Source organism: Podarcis tiliguerta, assembly GCF_965153285.1.
Source record: "Podarcis tiliguerta genome assembly, chromosome: 17".
Taxonomy (NCBI): Eukaryota; Metazoa; Chordata; class Lepidosauria; order Squamata; family Lacertidae; genus Podarcis; species Podarcis tiliguerta.
This window is the reverse complement of record NC_139550.1, coordinates 28,466,298-28,480,704: the sequence shown is the minus strand read 5'-3', so window position 1 is coordinate 28,480,704 and position 14,407 is coordinate 28,466,298. Positions and strand designations below refer to the sequence as shown.

At 45.9% G+C, this 14,407-nt stretch overlaps 1 protein-coding gene across 6 annotated transcripts in view; it reads left to right on the top strand.

Annotated features, from left to right (window-relative positions):
* Positions 1-14,407, top strand: part of GLIS3 (GLIS family zinc finger 3) — a 171,597-nt gene that overhangs the window by 129,125 nt on the left and 28,065 nt on the right. For all 6 annotated transcript variants that reach the window (XM_083419662.1, XM_083419661.1, XM_083419665.1 and 3 more), the window contains one exon: positions 10,619-10,787. In XM_083419662.1, the coding sequence (XP_083275788.1) occupies positions 10,619-10,787 (169 nt within the window). The remainder of the gene's footprint in view (positions 1-10,618; positions 10,788-14,407) is intronic.

Genomic DNA, 14,407 nt, shown 5'->3' with positions numbered 1-14,407 from the left:
AAAACAATTTTAATCTGGAGTGAGTATGAAAGTTTCATGTAGGATACAAGTATGATCTCGAAAAAGGAAAGAACTGTAAAGCCCAATTAAATTTACAGGGAGAAAATTAAGAGCAATTTCCCCAAGAAACCAAAGGGAGTTTATGGTATCCAACGGCGCCTCCTCCTTTCCCCGGTCCCGGGGCGGCCCCAGCGCAGCGCCCGCTGCATCCCTAACCAGCATCTCTGGTCTGCCTGCTTAAAGTCTGCCCTGGGTTGCGGGAGGCCCTCCACCCTCCTGGCCACCCTCCCCGCCCCGCGCCCCTTCATAGGCACGGCTCGTTCGGCCGCGCCGCGCCGCCCCACACGCGTCCCGCCCTGCCCGCCCCGTCGAGGCGCACGCTCTCGCCCGCCGCCGGCTCCATGGACGGCGGCGGCGCTTACCGCTGCCGCGCCAACCGGCACCTGGAGGGCGGCCAGTCGGCGCTGCCGGGCTCGCTGCTCTTCGCGGCCGGCCTGCTGGGCAACGTGTTGGCGCTGGGAATCCTGTGGCAGCACCAACTCCGCGCGCGGCTGCAGCGCGCCCGCGGCTGGGGGCGCCCAAGGGCGTCCGCCTTCTACCTCCTTCCCTCTGGACTTGCGCCCCCCCAAATGTTGCGCCCGGTGCGGCTCGCACCCCTGGCACCCCCCACGCTACGCCACTGATGGTATCATCTTGGAAAACATCTTAATTCAGTTTAATCCAGGCCTCAAAGCCAAAAATGAAGCTTCAGGCACCACTTTTACTCTTATGGGGAAACATTTTTAAGGCTGTAAGTTTTTTTCTTTTTGAGAGACATGGATGGAATTACAGATATAGAAGCCCCTCCTGAGTGGATATATGCTTGACATAGATGCCTTTAAACTTGCTTGGAGGAGGAAATAAAAGGGATTCCCTTCCCTTCTGTGGTTTTAGGAACAGTGATTTTATTAGAAATATGGCAGGCATTGAAGGAGTGTCCCTAGGAAAGGAATGTACAGACTTCCAAAAGGATGGGAGATGTAACAAATGAGAGAAGGTAAATGAAAAAAACTAGACTGAGACTTGAGTTCTTCTCAGGATAATTGTGATGGCCTGGGATTCAGATTCAGATGCTGAACCTGAGGAATCCCAGCCTGCACAGGACTCCCCGCCTCCAGAACCAGCTGAGCCGGGGTTGGGGCATGAGCCTGAAGGGTCCTCACCTGTGCTGGATCCTCAGGTGCAGGCACCAGCTGAGTCTGCTCTGTCTCCTGAGGTGATGGAGGACCCATTGCCTGCAGGTGCTCCACTCTCAGCCCCGTCAGGGGAAGCTGAGGTTGCCTCTGGGTCCGGTAACCCTCCAGCCTCTCCTGAGCTGCAGAGGCTCAGGGCAGAGAGGCGGAGGGAACTAAGTTCCCGCAGGAGGAGCGCTTGCCTCCAGGCCAGGAGAGGTGAGTCACCTGAGGTTTGGGGCTGCCCTATGCCTCGGGGCATATAAAAGCCAGCCAGCCCCAGTCCCAAGTTGCGGGAGCAACGTTGTTGGTTGTCAGTCCCTGCCTGAACCCTGCCCAGCACCCAGCTTCGACTTTTACGGACTGCCTTCGTATTGCTCCGTTGTCCACAGACTGGACTTGGACCTTGTCTCTTGATTAACCCCCAGGACCAGCACAATAATCACAGAAAACTGCCTTATATTGAGCCAGACCTTTAATCTATCTGGCTCATTATGATCTGCATTAATTGGTGAGCGGAGTTTCTGGCAGGGTTTTCCCACCCTCACCCTACATGGAAACACCAGGGAGTGAATCTGGGACTTGTAATAGGCAGGGCATGTGATTTATCCCAATTCATGGCCCTTCTTCCAAAGGAGGATGGCAATACTCTGCCTTTACTTTATATTTAATGCCTATGGAGGAAGTCATTTGGGTCATTGCAGACTACTATACAGGGTTGAGAAAAACTGCACTTGTTTAAATTACCCCTTATATGCAATTATTAAAAGTAAGCACACCCTGTCCGTCATTGCAACCGGTCACAGATTTAGCGGTGCTAAAGAGCAATTCAGTATCAAATGATGGGTTAACTGATACATACACAATTTGTTTTCTTTCCCTCCTGCTGGTGCCAGACTACACTGGCTAAAATCAAATGAGGGCTATGCAATGCACCCAGGACAACTTGATGATAGTGAGGAAGCTGACGCGTGAAAAATGTTATTATACAACGACTGAAGATTCATTGGACCCCTCTCTGCTTTAGTTAGCCAGCTTTTTATAATCCCCATGAATAGTCTCTGCTGTGACCCTCACAATCATTTTGAAAACTAACTACAAGAGGGGGGAAAGCACCAATAAAATTCCTACATGCTGCTAGCATGCATAGCAATAATGGGGGACCTGCTGGGAAACAATATAGAACATGTCAGAGATGCCGGAGGAAAGGGTGAAGTTCGCGATGGAGCTCCGTCCTGGTCCCAAGAGGTCACAGCTGTTTCTTTGGCTGGCTGATATCCTTTAGGTTTGCCTTCAGATATTTCCAGTGATTGGCAGCTGGAACAATTGATTAACTGAGGCAGATGAACATATTGGAAACTCTTATTGCTTTTGTGATTAAGAGCCAGCAGAATCCCCAAAGCAATAAATTGTGGGATCTGGATTAAAATCTGTCTTGCTAAAACTGAAGGTCATTACATTAGATTGCTGCCATTCAAAAAGATTGCTGGCTCTTATCTGGTTCAGAAGATTGTTGTTTGCCTTCTGAGTTCTCGTCTTATGTAAAAAGGAAATATTTATAGTCATTTATGCCAATGCAATTTAAAACTCATAGCCCACAAGATCCTAAACAGTTCTACAGATTTGAATAGAACAGCTGTTTTAGTTGCACAGCTGTATTCCTGGGTGAATCTGGAAATGGAACTTTGGATATTTTTGTCCTGCTAGTGAACTATATAAGAACAAATACTACTTTTATATATTATTAATCCTAACTGCTGCGTTACTTGGCCAGGTAAATAACAATGACTTCTTTTTCTGTGTTTTTTTTTTTTTTACTAAAAGGATATTCAAATTATATCTGCATGTCATAATTAAATATTTGAGTTGCTTAGTCAACTTCATCCACAATAAATAGATTAATCAAGCAACAGCATAAATATATTTATCCTCAGATTTTTATACTTTTACAGTGGTGCCCCGCAAGACGAATGCCTCGCAAGACGGAAAACCCGCAAGACGAAAGGGTTTTCCGTTTGCAGAGGCGCTTCACAAGACGCATTTCCCTATGGGCTTGCTTCACAAGACGAAAAATGACGAAAAATTGTGAATTTCCCCCCCTCCAAAACCCCTTTTCCTGAAGCGCTAAGCTGCTAAACGCATTTTAGCAGCAAAACCGCTAATCCCCCAAGCCTTAAAAAGCCGTTTTTAGCCCTTAAATTGTCAATAGCGCTAATAGCGCTAATCCGTCAATGGGCTTGCTTCGCAAGACGAAAAAACCGCAAGACGAAAAGACCCGCGGAACGGATTCTTTTCGTCTTGCGAGGCACCACTGTATATTTATTTATTTATTTATTTATTTATTTATTTATATCACTTCGTATACCGCCCTTTATTGGCAGATCCCAGAGTGGTGTACAACATTAAAAACATAATTTGCATAGCATAATAATAACACAATCCCAGCCTCATCCCGCTCTGGCAGACACCATGTCACTCTCTGGGAAGCAGCTGTTGCTGCTCAGCCACCCTCCTCCACTGTTGTTGAATAATAATAATAATAATAATAATAATAATAAAATTTTATTTATACCCCGCCCTCCCCAGCCAAGACCGGGCTCAGGGCGGCTAACAACCAATATTAAAAACAAGTTGATTAAAATACAATTTAAAAGATTAAGATACAACATTAAAACATTAGGGTGCAATCTCTTCATAGGAGGAGAAAGGAAAAAGAAAGAGGGGGAGGGAATCAAACTGATTCCAAGTCAAAGGCCAGGTGGAACAACTCTGTCTCACAGGCCCCGCGGAAAGAAATCAGATCTCGCAGGGCCCTGGTCTCATGAGACAGAGCATTCCACCGGGCCAGAGGCAATGTTGAGAAGGCTCTGGCTCTGGTTGAAGCTAATCTAACTTCCTTAGGGCCTGGGACGACTAGGGTGTTGCTATATATGGACCTTAAGGTCCTCCGTGGGGCATACCGGGAGAGGCAGTCCCGTAGGTACGAGGGTCCTAGGCCGTGAAGGGCTTTAAAGGTCAAAACCAGCACCTTAAATCTGACCCTGTACTCCACTGGGAGCCACTGCAGCTGGAAAAGCACTGGATGAATGTGATCCCATGGCAGAGACCCCGTGAGGAGCCTCGCTGCAGCATTCTGCACGCGCTGGAGTTTCTGGGACAGCTTCAAGGGCAGCCCCGCGTAGAGCTAATTACAGTAGTCAAGCCTGGAGGTGACCATCGCATGGATCACTGTGGCCAGAGCAGGGCAGGAAAGGTAAGGGACCAACTGCTTGATGCGGCGAAGGTGGAAAAATATCACTTTTGCTGTTGTAACCTGCGCCTCCATGGAAAGGGAGGCGTCAAGGATTACACCCAAACTCTTAACGGAAGGCAATGGCACTAATTGGGCCCCCGCAAGAGAAGGGAGTTGGTCCCTCATTCCCATACCATCCCGACCCAGCCAGAGGACCTCTGTCTTTGAAGGATTAGAATTATTGAAGAATAGAAACACTTGTTCTTGGAAGGAAAAGTCCATTTTAATAGATTGTCATTATGGCCCCCCTAGCATCTTCCTTTCCAGGGCAAATGGCATCTGGTGGGGTGGTTTTCACTGGTGCTTCAGAATGGAAGGAAAGGGTCAACTTCTTCACCCTTGGCAAGATGCTAGTCCACATCGGAGGAGCCCTGTGCGTCTATTACTTAAAAAGCTACACATACACACGATTGTGCAGGTAATACAGTATAATGTCATCATGCACAGCACGGCTCTGAGTTGATTGAACATTGAAAACCCCCAAACTGACCCCTTATTTTGACACTGATTTGTTTAAGTCCACCTGCAGCCCTGATACACAACTGGAAGGCTCCCAGATTGAGCAGGATTTTTCGGTTTATGAAAGCCCCATTTTATGGCTGCTTAGACATTTAAGTTGGGAAACGGCAACACTTTTGCACTTTGATTATTCTAAAAGGAGGTAGATGAGGTCTTTTTTTTTATGTGAAAAAGATTGACAGAGAACCATAATTTAAGAATAATATACCCATGGAAATGAATTACGACATTATTGGTAGTTTGCAGGAGGAAAGGTGGCAATTCTCCATTTCAGAAAGGTTCTTCAAATTACAGAGTACTTTCTGTGCTAAGATGGGAAGAAACTTTTTTTTTAAAAAAAAAAGCTTTGATTTGGAAGCAGTTTAAGAATGCAAACTCTCATTTCTTAATTGTGTGCAAGGTGACGCTGTCCATCACCTCTACATGATTTCTTCTTAAAAGCTTTTGGGAAGTATAAATGTGAAACTTCATAAACACAATGCACATGTGAGGAGCCATGTTTCAGGCGGACAGCCCTTGTGTTCGATGCCTCTGTATGATGAGCACCATTCTTCCTGCCACAGTTACCGTCATTTAAATACAAATTATTATATATGTAATTTTAGCTTCGATGCAGAAATGTTCTGTTGATTTAAATGCTGCAGCATAAACATCACAAGGATAAGATGAAAACAGGAGAGAGCTATTATCTTCCCAAATGGCTGATTTCTCTTTTGAAGAGATTACAACACTATAGGCCTCGAGTTTTCTGAAGGTGCAGGAAAGGAGCTGTTGGGATCAGTGGCATAGCGTGGGTTGTCAGCACCCGGGGCAAGGCAAGTAATTTGCGCCCCCTAACCCGGGGCAAGGCAAGTAATTTGCGCCCCCCGCTGCACTGTCCCTCCCCCAGATAGTCCCTCGCTCTCTCACCGCACCGCATGCCTGACACCCCCCCCCTCCACAGTGGGCGGCGACCCGGCGGCTCTGATCGGATTTGCACAGCCAGCACTGCAGTGAGAGAGAGTGAGTGAGCCAGGTAGGGGCAGAGAGCTGCGAGCACCCCCCCCCCAGATGTTGCGCCCGGTGCCACCGGCCCCCCCTGCACCCCCCACGCTATGCCACTGGTTGGGATGAGAATGAAGAGATGGGAGTAATTAAATAGATTAAAACAGGCCATCAATGTATTAATAAAATATTAATATGTAAAATGCGTATAAGCCTTGCAAACAATTAAGTCCTGCAGTAACAATTTAGGTAGTTCTGGAGGGAGGCTCGTGTTGCCTTTGGTAGGCTAGGGATTCCCCATGATGGCTCTATCAGTTCTGGAATTCTATGCACAGGTCTGGTCTCTGGCATCCATCCGTCTTGGGAGAAAATAAAGGAGGGTGCCTTTGGGGGGGGGGGAGTCAAACTGTTGGAAGGTAGCAGTGTCTGCTGTGCCTGTAGAGACATGTTTAGTTGCAGCTGGGGCAGATGAAAGTGTCTGGTTGTGCTGCAGACGTCCCATGACATTTCTTCTCTCTGTGCTCCACCCAGCAGTTATTTTTCCTCTGGTCACTGCTATTAATGCATGACTTGAATGCCTGTTTGCAGGCACTGAGGTCGCCTGCAAGGGATTCCCATCTGGCAGAGTTGATGTGGCCAGCCTTCATGTCTTCATGTTTACAGACATCTTTGTAATGCAGAGTTGGTCTGCCAACAGGCATGATGCCTGAAGCCCCATAGAGCACATCCTCTTCCATTCTGCGGGCATGACCAAGCCAGTGTAGACGTCGCTGAGACAGGAGTGCAAACACGCTGAGGATGTGGGCTTAGGAGAGCACATCTTTGTTTGAAACTCTGTCCTGCCATGTGGTACTCCAAATCTTCATGATACAGCACATGTGGAAGGTGTTGAGGTGTCACTTCTGATGGTTGTCAGTTGCCCAGGACTCAGTTGCATAAAGCAACATGCTCAACACTCTTCCTTTTTTAATTTTTTAAATTATTATTAAAATAATTCAACATTAATACATACATGTTACAAATATACAAACATACATTTCATACAATCCTTAAGAATATTCATACATATCCACACTCTGGAGTGTGGAGAGCCAGTGTGGTGTAGTGGTTAAGAGCGGTACAGTGGTGCCTCACAAGATGAAATTAATTCGTTCTGTGAGTTTTTTCGTCTTGCGAAGCACGGTTTCCGATAGGAAATGCATTGACGGTTTCCCATAGGAATGCATTGACGGTTTTCAGAAAAAGGCGCAAGACGTTATCGTCTTGCGAAGCAAGCCCATAGGGAAATTCGTCTTGCGGAGCAACTCAAAAAACAAAAAACTCTTTCGTCTTGCAAGTTTTTCGTCTTGCGAGGCATTCGTCTTGCGAGGTACGACTGTAGTCTCATAATCTGGCGAACCGGGTTCGCGTCCCCGCTCCTCCACATGCAGCTGCTGGGTGACCTTGGGCCAGTCACACTTCTGCTGGGTGACCTTGGGCCAGTCTCTCAGCCCCACTCACCCCACAGAGTGTTTGTTGTGGGGGAGGAAGGGAAAGGAGAATGTTAACCGCTTTGAGACTCCTTAGGGTAGTGATAAAGCGGGGTATCAAATCCAAACTCTTCTTCTTCAATCCCACAAATACTTCATTTTCCCACCACCATCCCTCACCCCTCAGTCCACCCCTGTGATAAACTTCCAGTCAACTCAATTGCAATTTCTTTCCACTTCTATTACTTTCTTTCATATACTTTTAAACCATTCTTCTTTTTCGGTTACACATTGTTATCCATCTTATTTAGTATTTCAGTATTTATAATGGAACTTGTTTATTCTAATAGGAGTTCTGATTTTTCAATATAACGCTCTTCTTTTTGGTATTGGACGGTAGCATCACATTCTCCCATACTCTTTTGGAGAGGTGAGCCGTTGCTCTGGCTGCCTTGCCAATATGCTTGCCCAGTTCAGCATTGGTGGAGAGCTGATCTTTCTCATGCCTAGTTGTGGCCTTTCCAGAAACATCTGGCTGCTGGTGAAAGCAGAATTTCGGGCAAGAGCAACCCCTAGCCTGATCTGGCAGGGCTCTTCAGATACTCAGTTCATCGGCTGTAAGAATCATAGCCTAATTCCACTACATCCATCTTTGGCAGGCCAAGCCCTGCAGATGGCTTTGAATGGCAGCGCTGGCTGGGGCTGTGGGGAGTTCAGAACATCTGGAGGGTGCCCCAGGCTTGGTGAATGCTCTCCCACCCAGTGAGCTTAGCAATATCATCTCTACAGAGAATGCTTCTTGGATCTTCATGGTCATGGTTTCGTATTTTATTATTAAAACCACAGTGAAATACACGGTCCGTTATGGAACTATCAAAGACAGAATGCACCTCGTTGCTGCTCACCTGTTAGGGTCACATTCCAATAAAACATAAAATATCCACACATCTTTACAAAGGGGGCAGCCAGTTTCTCTCACTCATTTTAATGCGGCTGGTTTGCTCCTAAATATTGTTCTCTATGATCCTTTTCTGAAGGTGTGACTACAGATATCCAGTTTTACTATATATATTGTAGCAGTTGTTAATTAGATTTTGCACCAGATAAACATGCCTTGCTCTTTTAACAATGCCAATAAGCAGAGTGTTAGTGATAAAGGCTATGTACAGCTTATTATTCCCACAAATACTTTCTAATATCAATTCCCAGTAATTATCCTAACACAATCTAGCCTGTGTCCCACAGATGACAGCAGCAGCAATGATCTCAAATGCTGATATATCTACTTTTAATCCTTTTTAGTGTATTATATCACCTGTGTAAGATTTTATAAAAGCTATCTTTAAGGATTACTGAAAGTAAGTACTTGAGAATCCCTGGACCCTTGTATAAGTCCAGTCCGCTTCTGACAAAGGTGGTTTTAAATTCCTCTCTCACTTTAATCCACAAGACTTCAGTCTGCTCCTCCAAAAGGACTTTATAGCGGGGAGGGGGGACCTTCAACCCGGAGGCTTGGTGGGGCCTTCCCAGTCTATCTGATCCTCTGGATTCTCCCTGGGCCATTGCTTTTCCCGGGCTAGATGTGTCCTTTAATTGTGTTAATACTGCTTACTTGCCAAGATAGAGAAAATATTATTATTGTTGTTGTTGCTGCTGCTGCTGCTCTTCTCATTGCTGTTGTTGTGATTATTTACATTTGTACAGTGGTACCTCAGGTTACATACGCTTCAGGTTACATACGCTTCAGGTTACAGACTCCGCTAACCCAGAAATAGTGCTTCAGGTTAAGAACTTTGCTTCAGGATGAGAACAGAAATCGTGCTCTGGTGGCGCGGCAGCAGCAGGAGGCCCCATTAGCTAAAGTGGTGCATCAGGTTAAGAACAGTTTCAGGTTAAGTACGGACCTCCAGAACGAAATAAGTACTTAATCCGAGGTACCACTGTATCCCAGTTTTTCTTCAAGGAGCTCAAGGTGGCTTACACAGTTCTCCTCCCCAGTTTTAGTGGGATGCGGGTGGTGCTGGGGTCTAAACCACCGAGCCTCTTGGGCTTGCCGATCAGAAGGTTGGCAGTTCGAATCCCCATGACGGGGTGAAGTACCATTGTTCTGTCCCATCTCCTGCCAACCAAGCAGTTCAAAAGCACACCCGTTGCAGCGGGAAGGTAAACGGCGTTTCCGTGTGCTCTGGTTTTTGTCACGGTGTTCTGTTGCTCCAGAAGTGGTTTAGTCCTGCTGGCCACATGACCCTGAAAGCTGTCTGTGGACAAACACTGGCTCCCTTGGCCTGAAAGTAGAGATGAGCAGCCACACCCCATAGTCAAGTTTGACTGGACTTAACCGTCCAAAGGTCCTTTACCTTGTTACCTTTTACCTCCCCATTTTATCCCCACAACAACCCTGTTGTTGGGCTGAGAGTAATTGGGTGGCCCAAGGTCAGCCAGCAAGCTTCATGGCCAGGTGGGGATTTGAACCCGGGGAGCTCACCCCATCACGGGGATTCGAACCACCAACCTTCTGATTGGCAAGTCATAGCCTGATGCTCTAACCCCCAAGTCACACTGGCTCTTCCCAGGGTAGGGGGAGGCAGTGTAGAGGCAGTGGCTGAGGTTTGCCTTGCTGTACAAAGGGGTAAACATCATCTGAAAGGTAAAGGTAAAGGGATCTGTGACCATTAGGTCCAGTCGGGACCGACTCTTTGGTTGTGGCACTCATCTCACTTTATTGGCCGAGGGTCCCGGCGTGCAGCTTCCGGGTCATGTGGCCAGCATGACTAAGCCGCTTCTGGTGAACCAGAGCAGCGCACGGAAACACCGTTTACCTTCCTGCCAGAGCGGTACCTATTTATCTACTTGCACTTTGACATGTTTTCGAACTGCTAGGTTGGCAGGAGCAGGGATCGAGCAATGGGAGCTCACCCCATCACGGGGATTCGAACAGCCGACCTTCTGATTGGCAAGTCCTAGGTTCTGTGGTTTAATCCACAGCGCCACCCGTGTCCCATCATCTTACTCATGTTTAAAACTCCTGGTGTAGTGAAAGCAAAGCCTCTTATTTGCAGCTGAAGACTGAATTAAGATGCTCACTTGAGGAATCTGAAGATGTGTGCCTGACCTTATAGTGAATGTTTTTGCTCTCCTTGCAGCGGCCCTGTTCTCCAACACCCACGCCAGTCAAAATGGAGCTGCTACGGGCTCCCTGCCCCCATCCCACTCGGTGAGCCACGCTTCTTCAGGGCACAATGTGCATGGCAGCCCCCACAACCCACCAACCCAGGTGCCCCCTCTCACAACAGGGGACTCAGAAACAGAGAGGTAAGGCCACGAATGGGGGGTATTTTTTCCATCACTTAATCAGACCAAAGGGAGTCGTCTTTGGGATGCTGGCTCAGGATTTCCAAAACAATGAAAAATCTGAGCCATAGTGTCTAAAACCACTGAAATTCCTTACATTTCTAAAGAAGTGCATTGCATGCAAGTAAAAGACATCTGATGTGTTCTGTACAGATCTGATATTCACAAATAAGAGACCACTCTTTAAAATGAGGACATTCCTTAAACTAATTGACATATAATCATTCTTGGTCACATTTACTACCAATCTGCTATATGGCTGATTTGTGATGACTCCAATTGTCCCATAGCTCAAATTTGCTTAAACGATGATCACCATCCACCATACCATCAAATTCAGAACCTATCAAACCCCTGAGATTGATAATGTCTTGGGCAGGGCCAGCCCTACCATTAGATGGAGTGTGGCTACTGCCTCAGGTAACAGATGCTGGTGGGGGTGGCATTAATGGCAGCCTCCCACCTTTCCTCCTGAACCCACCTGGTCTGCCACCCTCTGATGGAGGACAGAGCTGGGAGCCCTGTGATTTATTTATTCATTTCATTTTTTACATGATCCAAGGATGGAGCATATCAGATATAATATCAAGCAATACAACAACCCCATCAAAAACAATAAAACTCTCTCTCTCACTCTCTCTCTCTCTATATATATGTATATATGGTTTAACTACTTTTCCTTACTGCAGAAGAAATACATCATAGACCCACATCACCAACACCTGCCTAAAAAGGCAGGTTTTCAGCTGATGCCAAAATCAACCAATGACAATGTCAGACAGATTTTAAAATAGAAGACATTCCTATTCCAAAGCCTGCTGGCTCATTCACTCCCCAAACCTTCAATCACAATATACTGAGGCCCTAAATAGGTAACGGTAAAGGGACCCCTGACCATTAGGTCCAGTTGTGGCTGACTCTGGGGTTGCGGTGCTCATCTCACTTCATTGGCCGAGGGAGCCGGCGTACAGCTTCCGGGTCATGCGGCCAGCATGACTAAGCTGCTTTTGGCGAACCAGAGCAGCGCACAGAAACGCCGTTTACCTTCCCGACGGAGCGGTACCTATTTATCTACTTGCACTTTGATGTGCTTTTGAACTGCTAGGTTGGCAGGAGCAGGGACTGAGCAACGGGAGCTCACCCCATCACAGGGATTCGAACCGCCAACGTTCTGATCGGCAAGCCCTAGGCTCTGTGGTTTAGACCACAGCGCCACCCGCGTCCCCTGAGGCCCTAAATAGCATGGAATAAATCCTTGTCCTTTCCCCCCGCACTAGTTCTGAGTTTAGCACACTTGAATGGATTTCGATGGGTTTAAATCTGCCTTGTGGCTGAACAGTGTGCCATGCATAGAATGGCATTGTAAAAGTTTTTGCTTTGTCATCATTAAGCCACACTTGTAATACACAGCTGGTTTTATCATATACGTATGCAATCTGCTAATAAATGTTACATAGCTATGCATTCAAAAGGCAGCTGTAAGTGGGGGCCACTAGGTGGCGCGTTGGAAGATGGCCGACAATAACATCTCTCTGACCCATACGAGGTATTAAGGGGCTGCTATGGGAAGTAGGCAGCCTTCCTAAACCCCCCCAAGGGCATGGGGGGGCCTGCCCTTGCCAGCTGTGTTCAATGCACCCCCTGATCCGAGAGACGGGGGTGCGGAACACTTGGCACAAGCCCTCGATGGATTCAGATCTTCCCGACGCCGATTCCAATCAGCGCGTGCTGGTTGCTTCAGTCTGGAATTATATTTGGACTAATTGGCGATAACGGATTGGAAGAAAGACTGAAGCACATATATCAAGTAAGGCTCGAGATAAGGACTGCTGACTAATGCATCTCTGTGACCGGGAGCGACGGATGGATAAGTAAATCTCTTGATGAATTACCACCATGAGAATGTAAGGCTGGAACGAAGGGGGGGGTGGAGGGAAAAATCCTCTTAAATCCCTTCATATGATATGATTACAATAATCCTCCACCCCAGAAAGAAATAAGATCGTCGCGTTTTAAATAACATAAACAGAACTTTAAAACTGTGTGGGGAAAGGATTACAATACGAGAAGATTGAAAGGCGAGAAGGAGGAAAATTTTATGACGCAGTTAAAAAAACATGGCGTCTCGCAAAGACAGGCCAGCAGGAGAACAGATGAGGGGGAGGAGATTCAGGAATTTGAAAAAGAAAGAAGGCTGGAATGCAAGTTGGACCTGACAGAGCCCCCGATATCGTTTGATTTATGGCTAGCCTGGGAAAAATAATGGACCGACCGAAGGCTGACAGAGGTCGCTCCTGAATAATATGAGTTTGGCAGCATACCCACACAGGGACGCTAAATCTTCAATCTGTTTGTGGAAACCATCAGAGACCGCAAAGAAAGGAATAAATGATAACAACAAGAAGAGAAAGAAGGAATAAAGATCTATCCGAATCGAACTGGATGGAACTGTCTAATAAAAGCAGCAAATAAGTGATGTCTGGAGTCATCTGGAATTTTGGACTCGTGCTGAGCTTGATATATGGGTACCCCCCAAAAAATTTTAAAAATTTGGCTGTATAATTTGGAATTAATGTGATTTGAATAATGTGATGTGATTGGCCTATTAATAAAAAATCATTTATAAAAAAAAAAAAAGGCAGCTGTAAGTGATTACTCTAGGCTGTGAGCAGCTATTTGTTGCTGATTAAATTATGATCTCACATCTTTACTTATGTCTGGAATGTTAGACATCACAGCAAGGTAGAACTGCATTTTCCTAGATTCAGTTTTCATCTGCAAGACATATAATTAAAGGCAACAATTTTGGAAAGAAATACGTCGCAACCATTTCTTTCCTCCAGGTAGATTAAATGAGAAATTTCCTGTATCACATAATGAAAAATTAACTGCTTTTTCTAAAATAGAATGTTTGATATATGCCTCTTAAATCAACCACTTTTCCTTTGTAACCATAGACAACTGGAACATATTTTGCCGTACTGAATGTTTCTTTTTTCAGACCAGCAGAATTATTATTAATCTATTTATATTTAAGAGTTTAGTGTAAGTTTATATTCCAGAGAAATTGAAATATTAGAAATTATTCTCTGGTGCCAAATTTGCATAACAAAAAGAACCTTCCTAATATAGTTCTCATTTTATTAAATGGTGTTAGTTATCTCCCAAATATTTTTATACTTCATTTGAGAGAGACCATCATAACTAGAAGTTTATTGTGGGCAAATCAACTACTTTTTAGTATCCTGAGAATCTCACCTTAAATTTAAATACTTAAATTTAAGTAGAGTGGTACCTCGGTTTAAGAACAGCCCTGTTTATGAACTATTCAGTTTACGAACTCTGCAAAACTGGAAGTAATGTCCCGGTTTGTGAACTTTACCTTGGTCTAAGAACGGAAGCCAAATGGTGGAAGGGCGCCAGCGGTGGGAGGCCTCAGTAGGGAAAGCGCGCCTCAGTTTAAGAACAGTTTTGGTTTAAGAACGGACTTCCGGAATGGATTAAGTTCATAAACCGAGGTACCACTGTATGCAATGTACCTCAAGCAACATTTCCTGATAAGGTGTGCAATACCTTATGTC